Below are 10,744 nucleotides of genomic sequence, written 5' to 3'. Positions count from 1 at the left end.
TAAAAGTGAAAAAGACAATGAACCAAAAAGAAGTGAGGAGCCTGTATTTTTAAAAAGTTTCAGTTCTGTTCACCTTTTCTTAAATTTCATATTCTTAAGCCCCCTCTTGGCTCACTATGATTTTTCTTAATAAACCATATAGTTTTGCACTAAAATTGCATAACTATAGGACACTGTAGTTGCCAGACAAAGCAGTTAAATTGGCAAAGCAAGAACTTTTTAAAGAAAGATTTATAAAGACATTGACATCAGGCTTTAAATTTGAAGTAATTTGGGTTCCAGAAAGTTAACTCAACTACAGTTCACACGTTGACTTCAGGAAGCCTTGGTAGACTTCCACGAATATTAGGAGATTCCTCTCAGTAAGCTAAGAGAACACGCCCAGAGTTTCCTCCAAAATAGAAATAGAAGCAGTCATCGCTGACAATTTTATTCTAAATCAAGCACACAACTGAAGCTTATATTTTAATCTCTTTTGATTTAGGAGGGTCAAGGTCAGGCTACTTTGGGAAAGGTAGAAGGCAGGGTTTGGACTTACACACTTAAGTCCTTGCTTTTATACTCTGTACTATAAAGTGATGAGGCTAACCATGAGAGGAACTGACAGATTACTGGAGGCTGAGGTTGGTCAAAAGGATGATAGGCCTCTCTGATTCTGAGCAGAGGCAGAGGAAGGCAACAGTGGCAAGCCCCAGCCGGGCAGCCATCTTGTGGGCGGAGGAAAGCCGGAAGTACTCCCGCCAGCCGAGACGAGGCCTGAGGGCCGGGAAGAAGCTGCGTGGGCGGGCCTAGGGGACCTGGGGAGCTGGGCCTGGGCGGAACCGAGTCTCTTGGGCTTGGGGGCGGGGCCTGACAGCAGGGTGGAGACCGACAGCTGGGATCTCCAGGCGAGGGGCGGGGCCTTAGGGTGGGGCCCTAGAGCGGGGCGGAGTGTGTCCTTGCGCCCTGGGGGGCGGGGCCTGGAGGCGGGGTGGAGATCAGCTCGGCGGAGCTCCAGGCTGGAGGCGGGGCCTGAGGCGGGGCGGAGCTGTGTCGCGAGCCTGGGGGCGGAGTCTCGCGGCAGGGTGGAGACCCGCATCTCCGACCTCCAGGCCAGGGGCGGGGCCTGAGGGCGGGGCGGAGGCGGGGAGGGAGGCACCGGGCCGTAGACACCCAAGGTAGCTGACAGGGCCGCAGCGGCTCACCCCTCCCTTTCTCGAAACGTGGTTGGGTAGCTGCCGCTGGCCGACGCCGCTGGGAGAAGAGGACTGGGGGCGGGAGATGACGGCTGTGTGCTCGCTGCTTTGCCCTCTGCGAGCACCGGAGTCCTCCTCGCAGCCCGGGCTGCAGACCTAGCAGGTGAGATGAGCGCCGGTAGCGTGGACCTGCCGGGTCTAGCTCCTGCCCCTGCCCCTGCCCCTGCCCCTGTCCCTGGAGTCTGGACCAGTGGGCAGCGCCAGACTCGGGTGTCCCGGTCCTCGGCCCATTGCTGCTCCTGTCCCTCTCTGCCCCGCAGCGCCTACTCCTGAAACCTGCGGGAACACTCGGGATGGTCTGCACAGAAAGGGTGACTTGTCCCATCTGGTGCCAGAGCTGCGTTCCCGGGGTGCAGAGAGCCCCGTTGCACGTGCGCCAACCCTGTCATCTTTGACTTTTCACTTTATATCAAGGTGGCCTTAGTGTCTACCCCTCCTGAGCGCCTCTGCCCAGGTACCTGGTGTTTTGCGCCAATTTTTCTCCCTTTTTTACGGAGCACCTGGCGTGACTCCCATGCCCTGGCTTTCCATTTCCACGGATGTCAGCAGCCCGCGGGGCCTTCTGTTGGGTTAGGGACTCTGCACTTCTTATCTTGGAGGGCCAAAGTCTGTCCCTTGCAGACAGATGAGAGAAAAAGGCAGTGAATAGGGTGCCTGATGATGTTTAAGAGTTCTTTTATAATGCTACACGGCATTAGGTTTTTCTCATGGAGGAAGAATATTGTGTGTCTGAGAAAAGAACAGCCTAAGAGTTTGAAGCTTTCTCTTTCAAGTTAACACTGCACCCCATTTTAACTTAATAGCAATTAACCTACTATTTCAGTGCTTTGGTGATGTTATCTAAGTCAAATATAAAGTGCTTAGGCCGTTTGTATACTTTATTTTCTAGTGTCTGCCCCAGTGAACTGGTTTGTACAGTGGCAGGTCAACTTGTTTGTTCTGTAACAAGCCTTGTTTTTGTAGATTAAAGGACTGGATGTCATTTTTTTAAAACTTCCTTTGTTGTGGTTCTTGTTCATCTTAAAATGTGCTTTGGAAGGCTTTTTTTTTTTTTTTTTAGTGGTATGAGATAAAGCTTGAGGTTTATTTTTGAATTTTCCCTTACTTATTTTGAAACAATCGCTAATGTAAGTCCCAACTGGCTTTATTGTGTAGCTGAGGCTGGGCTTGAACATTGTCTTCCTGCCTCTGCCTCCCTAGTGCTGGGATTAGAGGTGTGTGATATCATGTCAGGCTAGAAGTTGTTTTAATTTTCATTTGTCTCAGGAACTGTTGCTTTTATGACACTGGAAAAATTAAAGGGGGAAAGGAGCAGGTTACTTTTAAATTTTTTTTAATTTTGAAATAATTGAAAGCTGAACCTGGGTGTTGCTTCTCCTATTGGCCACCCCACTGATGAAGAGGTCTTTGTTCACTGTCAATAGCTACTTGAAATCAAACTAAATTCAACTCTTCTTAATTGGTGGGTCTACAATAGAGTCTGGTAACTTTATAACACATCCCAAATGGTAACTTTATGGACTATCTAGTAGTACTATTATTGATCTTCAATGGCAGAGGTATTTGTAGAGCTACTTAGGACAAGGAGTGGTCTTTACTTTGTTTCTATCCGAATCATTACCATTAGGTCTAGGTCTCTCTGCCCCCCTCTCTCACCCCCTTTGGTGTCTCCTTTGATTATTAGGTTTTGTTTGTTTTTTGAGGCAGGGTATCAGTGTGCAGCCCCAGCTAGCTTTGAGCTTTGATCCTCTTGCCTCTCTCTTCCAATTCTGGGTTTCCAGTATGGGACACCACACTTGGCACTAGAACTATTGCCATTTCTTGAAGGCCTATTCTGTGATAAACTGTGTATTAAACATCCTTTCTCTACAGTATCTCTCTAAGGAGGTTTCCCTGGTAATTTTACAGTCAAGGAAACCAGCTGAGGGAGGCAAAGTAATTAATTGACCCAAAGAGTTGATAAGGGTTAGGTTTCAAAGTCTGTTACTCTTTTCACTTAACTATTGTTAATTAGGACTGTTGTTTTAAAAATATATATATATAAAACTACACTGTTGTCTTATGTAGTCCAAATAGGGGGTTGTGAGTTATCCAAGTAAAAAATTACAGGGAGCTTTGGAACAGCATCAAAAGTCTGGGCAGTTTCTCTCCTCCTTTCCCACTACCTTTCTAAGGACACATTTCTTAAGGGCTCCAATATTTAACACTCAAGTCTGATTGTTGATCAGATCCTTCAAGGATGGCTATGTGTACCAACCAGAACCTGGCTGTGTCCCAACCAATACCTGGCTATGTGTCCCAACAGAACCTGGCTATATGTGCTAACCAGAACCTGGCTATGTGTCCCAACCAGTACCTGTCTGTGTGTACCAACTAGTACCTGGCTATGTGTCCCAACCCAAACCTGGCTAGGTGTCCCAACCAGAACCTGGCTATGTGTACCAACCAGTACCTGGCTATGTATACCAACCAGAACCTCTCACTGTACCAATCAGTATAATTTAGTATTTATTTGTTAAAACTCAAATATGTGAACATTGTAGGATCAGTTTCTACTAACCACTCCTGTTTAATCCTGGTTAAAAAAAAATACTTGTCTTAATCCCAGTTACATATAAGGTTTTTAAAAGGGTTTGTCTTATAGAGAGCAGCTCAAGGAATATTCTCTTACACAACCTGTGTAACATTTGATGGTTAAGGCCAAGTCTTTCGAATGTGGTGTGGGTGTTCAAGAATTTAACCAAATTCCTGTAACTTGCAGGAAACACCAGATTTTTCCCCTGGCATGTAGTGCCACTTTAGATGATAAAACTTGAATAATCACTTAGTTATTGACAATTACTATCAGATTAATTCCAAATTACTATTAAAAACTGATTTGTCTCAGAATTATTTAAAGTTTGTGCTCATTGAATCTCTGGCAACAAGAGGAGGGGAGTCTATCAGTTGCTATATTAGCACACAGAACTTACTCCATCCTAGGATACAGTTTGTGTTTTGGGAGTTGTTACTGCTGTGAAAAACATTTATTGTTTAGAAAGAGAGATGATCTATTCATGAACTAGATAATACCTAAAAGAGAACTGACAGTGAGAGAAGGGGTTGATTTAAGGAAAGGTTGTTATTTAATGAATTTAGTGAAAATTGTAACAAATCAAGTCCCCCTCCCCAGTGCTTCCTATGATGCCAGGCATTGTGCTAGATATTAGGGACACGGATGTGTAAAGGCATGGGTGACCTTTGCTTCTGTGACATTTCAAGTCTGGTAAAGGAGACAGGCATACGGCAGTCATTTCAAGGCATTGGGATAAACAGACTGAGAAAAGCAGACGAAAGGGAAGGATCGTGATTTTATTTGAGGAAGAATCATGCCTAACTATGTGATTAAAGAAACCTCACCTGATGAAATGATTCCAGAACCGTATGGTTGAGTTTGGAGACTGGGTAGGTGCTAATTATGTGGGCAGTGCAAATGGCAGAGAAAATTTTAGAGTGCACTACATGTGTCAAGTCCCCCGTGGCACTAAGGGACTGTAGGCCTGTGTATGTGCTTACATTAAAGGAACTAAGAGGAGGCTGGCGGAATGACATTTTTTTTTAATCACTTCTTTTCTTTCATAGGTTTGCTCATACTCTACCAAAAGTTATATTCAGCGCTGGTTAAATAATTACTGTGTGCTGCATGTGATTAGAGTATAAGCACTCTACTGATATTGATCCTTCACAGATGGTAAAGCGAAGCATAAGAAGTTAAGTGTTGGGATCAAGTTGGTAAGTGGTGCCCTGCTATGATTCTCCCTTATGCTCAAGCATGACCTCAGGCTAGAAGGGACCTTCTGGTTACAGTGTCACTCCTTAGTCTATCCCCGAGAACTTCGGAAGTTTCTGGAGAATCCAGGTGCAAGGAGGTCCTTTGCAGACACTGGGCCTCCTCCTCTTGGCACTAGATGGAGGCAGATTGCGGGTGCCTGGAGAGAACCACAGGGCGTCACTGCAGCTGTAATGTTTGTGGATCTTGTTTTACTCGTGTCTGACACTTCATAGAATGGTAAGGTAACCTTTGAGAGTGAAGTACTTCCCCCAGCTCCTTTCAATCTTGTTTCCCCTGGTGGACACTGAAGAGAGTATGAACATTTGTTTGGCCATTTAAACTGTAAGTAAGTCCAGGTTTGTAGCGTTCCGTTTCAGTCTGTACTCTGAACAGTCGTGACACTAAATTTTCTTTTCTATTATTTCTTTTTCATTTTTTTCAGAGACCTGGTGGTTGGAGGTGGAAGGAGAGAGAAAATGGACTCTTATTTTTCAGCAGAGAACTCAACTCTGGCCATTAATATGAATGAGACTTTGTCTGCAACAGTAACTCATGGATTTAATTCCACCAATGACCCACCTTCAATGTCCATAACAAGGCTTTTTCCAGCCTTGCTAGAATGCTTTGGCATAGTCCTTTGTGGCTACATAGCAGGAAGGGCCAATGTCATAACGTCAACACAGGCCAAAGGACTGGGAAATTTCGTCTCCAGATTTGCCCTTCCAGCTTTATTATTCAAAAACATGGTTGTACTTAATTTCTCTAATGTGGACTGGGCTTTCCTATATAGTATCTTAATTGGCAAAGCCTCTGTGTTTTTCATTGTATGTGTTTTAACCTTATTGGTTGCCAGTCCTGAGAGTCGATTTAGCAAAGCTGGGCTATTCCCTATTTTTGCTACACAAAGCAATGACTTTGCATTGGGATATCCTATAGGTAAGTTCTTTTTATTCTTCGGTTTTAAAAAAGTTCAAGCATTTTATATGGCAGCATAAGTTTTTGATATATTTAAGCTTTTGTTAGTGACATAGTCTTATTCTCATCTCTAGGGAATCATTCGTTGTTTGTTTAATTGAAATTTTTTTCACACAGGATATTCTGATTACAGCTTTCCCTGCTTCAAATCCAACCCATTATTTTTTCCTTAAAGCTGTCTGAAATTAGAATATTTTTCTTTAATTTCAGAGTTTTAAGGATTACTTAATTTTCTATCTAAAGTAAATGGTCATATTCTAATACCTTAGGGGATAATCTTTCTAATAGTATTCTATTTCTTCTCCATATCTCATGTAAAGAAATCTAATTTCTAGAGGGAATCACATTCTGATTTAAATTATATTTTTTAAAAAATCTTATGTCCCTATGAAAGTACTCATCACTGCGTGCCAGCAGTGGGAATTTATGGCATTAATGGCTTTTCCACACCATCCTTGTTCTTAGGCTCTAGACTATAATAGATCATTTTACACTGAAATTTGCTTGTGAGCTTGTCATTTGAGTTTTCAGCATATTTGTGTTGATGCTAAATTCTTGTTTAAGGACAAAAGTGGTGAGGACGCTGTTATGTCTGTAGTTCTGTACACAGGGCAATTTTACATTTTCTGGTAAAACGATAAGCACACTAATTTGGGATGCTGTAGTTTCTTGAGAGGAAGTATATTTTGTTTTTCAGAATATACAACCATTCCTAGAAACTCATTTTTTAGTATTTAAAAATGCAAGTTGTGCGTGTTTTAACCACGCATCACAGCATGGGACTATTGTGTCTGTGTCCATCCATTTGCTCATGGGAAGGTGCAACATGCTGGGCTAGGAAGAGACCTGTGAACAGAGTTCTCAAACATACTGAGTTCAGATTTCAATGAAGAATTAAAGCTATGATAGAAACTAAGATCATAAGAAATGTTGTCAGGGCGCCAGAGGATGGAGTAAGGGCCAGGTGTGAGGAGATGCTACGGTGGCAGAGAGATGGGTTAATCTTCAGAGCAGAGATTCAGGGGAATATTAAACTGTACAGTCGAAACCTACCATGGACTCTCAGGCCTAGGTCATTTTATCCCATCCTCCTCACCCAAGCCATGTTACCACTGGCACCAAAAAGATTGTAGTGAACTATAATGTTCAACTTTCCTCATTTTAGCCATGGAAAAATACCAAAGAAATCAAATAGCGTGGAGTAAAGCAGGAGACTGAAGAGCGGGTAAAGCAGGGCTCTTAGGTAACTGGTCTATAAATAGAAGCTCTGCAGGTATTCCTTTGGAGTTACTAAACTTTAAGTCGAAATTACACAGCAGAAACTAATGTTTGTCCCTGTCCTTAGAAGAAATAAGAATGTAGTCTGGCCAAGGCTTTGTAGGATAAAGACTCCAGAAGCAACATGTTGCCATAGTGTTAAATATTTAATAAATATTGTTCTTATTTTAGACATGTACTAGGCATCTATAGTTTCATATTTTTATAGACTAGTAATCTCATAACGAGAACTAACATTTGTAACTTTATAGTTTACAGGAGACTTTATTATTTGAATAGGGCAGATATTATCACTTTCAAATAAGGAGACAGGGTTACAGGATTGTATTAACCTAGGTCACATAGCTAACATGTGCCTGAGAACCAACTCTAGGCTTTCTGGTTCTAAATCCCTGGCACTCTGGTATGCCATACGGTTACATAACAGGCTAGGTCTATCATAGAAGACCTGATCAACCTTTGCAATTTAGCAGTTTCAGAACAGAATCAGATGTTTTTTGTCTTCAAAATATGTTTGGGGGCGGGGAGAGCTGGAGGGGTAGCTTAGTAAGAGTGTGTGCTGCAAAAGCAAGAGAACCTGGATTCAAACCCCCAGCATCCACTTAGACTAGGCATGGTTGCTTTAGCTTCCGGAGCCACCCTCTGCTTTCTGAAAACTCTTCAACTCTGTGTTTGCTTTATGTGTGTGTTTCCTTGCCCTCAATAAGAGCCTTCTTTACCAGCTTAAAGAAAAAAGTCAGACAGACCTTTCCTTCCTGTAACCCCCAGTGCTGGGAGGAGGGGCAGGTGGGCCCTGGAACTCACTGACCAGGCAGCCTACCTTGAATGAGCTTCAGGTTTAGTGAGAGACCTGTCTCTAGAATACCATGGAGAGAGATAGAGAAAGCCTCCAGGCCTTCTCCTCTGGTCTCTGGATGCATGCACAGATTCATGAACACGCAAAGAGGAGGAGAGAGCAGACGTGGAAAAAAGCTATTGGATGACTTACTCTTCCTATTACGATGCTTTCTAATGTATATGTATATGTATATGTATATACCCAGCCATTTCATCACTGTTTTTCTTACATTCCATGTTATATCTTTAATGTGGTAATAATCAAGTTCCTAGTGGTATAACAACCTGAATGAATATGTTGTGTAATTTGGGGTTATAATTTTTGTTGTTTGTTTTACTCACAGATAATAACGCTTGTAACACCAGGCTATAGACTATAACTTTATTAAAAGCCAGTCATACAGACAGCTTTCTCGTCTACTTGTTAAATGGAAGATGTGTACAGAACATTATGTCGTATGTCTGCTCCCTAGTAGGGTATTTGTTAGTGCAGTCTGTCTCCATCTGTCTTCTGCTCTTGCACATGGTGAACAGAGAAGACAGTCGCCAGGGAGACCTTTCTTTTGGTGTGTTTCACAACTTCTGCTAGGCATTCCCAGTATCATGTTGAAAGAGAAGTGTTGATAATGAATTAGAAGAAACATCCTTTTTAGGGTTGCATTTGCTCCTCACCGGCTCAATTTACAGGTGACTTGGGAAATACTGGCGTGGAGAGAAGATAGATAGGTTAGTGAATAAAGAAAAAGATGACTATGTATCTTTTCTTAGTGTATAGGAAAGATATACTATATACGATAGTATATAGAAAATAGATAATGCTATGTTACTATGTAGGTTTTACATTAAAGTCAAGTGAATTACAGACTGAAAAAGGTTTACAGTCTTTTAGGACAATTCTTTTCAAAGGTACTTTTAAAAATGCAGGTGTGAGAAGAAACCAAGAATCTACAAAGGTGACATGCCAATTCCAGCAGATCAGAATGGCTCCCTGCCTCTGTCATTAAAAGATACTAATAGGGCATAGTTAAGTCCTATAATTTATTCTTCAAACAATGCTGATAACATAAGTACCCTGACTAATCATAATTAGGCTCTAGTGCTTGAGCTGTAAACACAATGGAGATGAAGCCGTTTAACTATATGCCATTAAGTAATGGAATGGTCTTGTCAGGGTCTGTGTGTTATTTTCTAGAGATTGAAACCCTGCAGGAATCAAAATAGGAGTCACAGTGGGTGGCTAATTTTATCTTAGTTCTTACAAGCTATATACTAACTCCTCATAATGGGATTCCCCCTCCCTCTAAGAGCCTTATTTATAATCGTTAATTAATTAGGACTTAATAGCTGAGTAGTGATTATAAATCTAATTTTAGTTGCTATAGGTCACTGTATTCATGTGTATTTTCCTTTCCGATTTGAAAGATTGTCTTCAGGTTGCTAACTGCCAATTTATAAGGATGGAATGCTAAGTAATTATGGAAATGAGTGGCAAAAGAGACTAAAATTCCCATGTTGAACCCCTTTCTACCAGTAATTTAATAAGCATTTATTTAATCATGATTATTTGCTCTCCCACTAGACATTGCTTCTTTTGCCCTTATGCACTAGTTTGGCTGAGTTGAAAGACTATAATTGTAACCTGCTTTATAAATATTCGCAATGTGTAAAAAGGAAAAAAACATGAAAGTTCAGTTAGATAAGAGAAATAAGTTCAAGAGGACTATTGTACAACATAGTGAATACAGTTAATAACAATGTAAGTGTGCACATCACTGAAAATTATATAAGAAAATATGTATGCTGTGAGCTTAATTTAACCATTCCAAAATTTAAAAATTTCAAAGTAACATGTATATAACATGTGTGATTTTTATTGGCCAATTTAAAATACATTGGTAATCCTGTTATTCAGGAGGCTGAAGCAAGGGGACTGCTGGGAGTTCAAAGCCAGCCTAGGCTACAGTGTGAGATTCTGTATCAAAAATCAAGCTAAGGAGCTAGGATGATGCCAGGGATGGCGAGGTGCTTGCTGTGTACGTATGAGCCCCATGTGAGCTTAAAATCCCAGTGCTGGGGAGGCAGAGACGGAGACCCCTGAAGCCCGCTGGTTAGCCAGCTGAAACAGTGAACCAAAGGTCCGTTTCAAAGGGTAAGGTGGAGAGTGATTGAGAAAAACATTCAACATCACCTCTGGCCTCCACACGCATGAATGTGTACATACGTGCATCAAAAAAGGATAATTAAGGTGATAATTTAAAAATAAAATATGGATCCCAAAAGAGCCAGATTAACTAGTAACAGATATAAATTGTTGTATGATACAAAGTACATTTTACTATACCTGATACCCTTAGCTTTTGTTGATGTATCAATTAATTCTGTTGGTCAGATTTGTTCAGTACTATGTTGGGCGGGGTCTGTGGGTTATGGAATGATGCCTCCAGGGCACTTAGAATTTCTTGAGGTAGCATTGATGCACGGTATTCCAGAGAAGGTGAGATTTAAGGATGGAGCTTGAAGACTTGGTAGAGCGAGTGCAAGAGACTGGCTGTAAATATTAGGCAAGTTTCAGAAAGAAAGAAATTCAAGGTGTTAGAGTGAAGGCATG

General features: G+C 41.7%; 2 protein-coding genes across 5 annotated transcripts in view; one reads left to right on the top strand and one right to left on the bottom strand.

Annotated features, from left to right (window-relative positions):
- Positions 1–1,125: 1,125 nt before the first annotated feature.
- Gpr155 (G protein-coupled receptor 155) overlaps positions 1,126–10,744 on the top strand; it is a 42,106-nt gene continuing 32,487 nt past the window's right edge. Inside the window, exons 1-4 of one of the 4 annotated variants that reach the window (XM_040745589.1) lie at positions 1,127–1,338; positions 4,857–5,006; positions 5,183–5,283; positions 5,489–5,982. In XM_040745589.1, coding sequence (XP_040601523.1) covers positions 5,523–5,982 — 460 coding nt within the window. In that variant the 5' untranslated portion in view covers positions 1,127–1,338; positions 4,857–5,006; positions 5,183–5,283; positions 5,489–5,522. Of the gene's footprint in view, positions 1,339–4,856; positions 5,007–5,182; positions 5,284–5,488; positions 5,983–10,744 lie in introns of all 4 variants that reach the window. The other 3 variants (XM_013121748.3, XM_005065153.3, XM_005065152.3) reach the window with 3 other exon arrangements.
- Scrn3 (secernin 3) overlaps positions 8,410–10,744 on the bottom strand; it is a 65,197-nt gene continuing 62,862 nt past the window's right edge. Inside the window, exon 8 of the mRNA XM_040745594.1 lies at positions 8,410–8,838. Coding sequence (XP_040601528.1) covers positions 8,818–8,838 — 21 coding nt within the window. The 3' untranslated portion in view covers positions 8,410–8,817. The remainder of the gene's footprint in view (positions 8,839–10,744) is intronic.

Source organism: Mesocricetus auratus, unplaced genomic scaffold (assembly GCF_017639785.1).
Source record: "Mesocricetus auratus isolate SY011 unplaced genomic scaffold, BCM_Maur_2.0 Super-Scaffold_100004, whole genome shotgun sequence".
Lineage (NCBI taxonomy): Eukaryota > Metazoa > Chordata > Mammalia > Rodentia > Cricetidae > Mesocricetus > Mesocricetus auratus.
The sequence above is the reverse complement of the archived record's forward strand: the minus strand, read 5'-3'. Positions and strand labels throughout refer to the sequence as shown.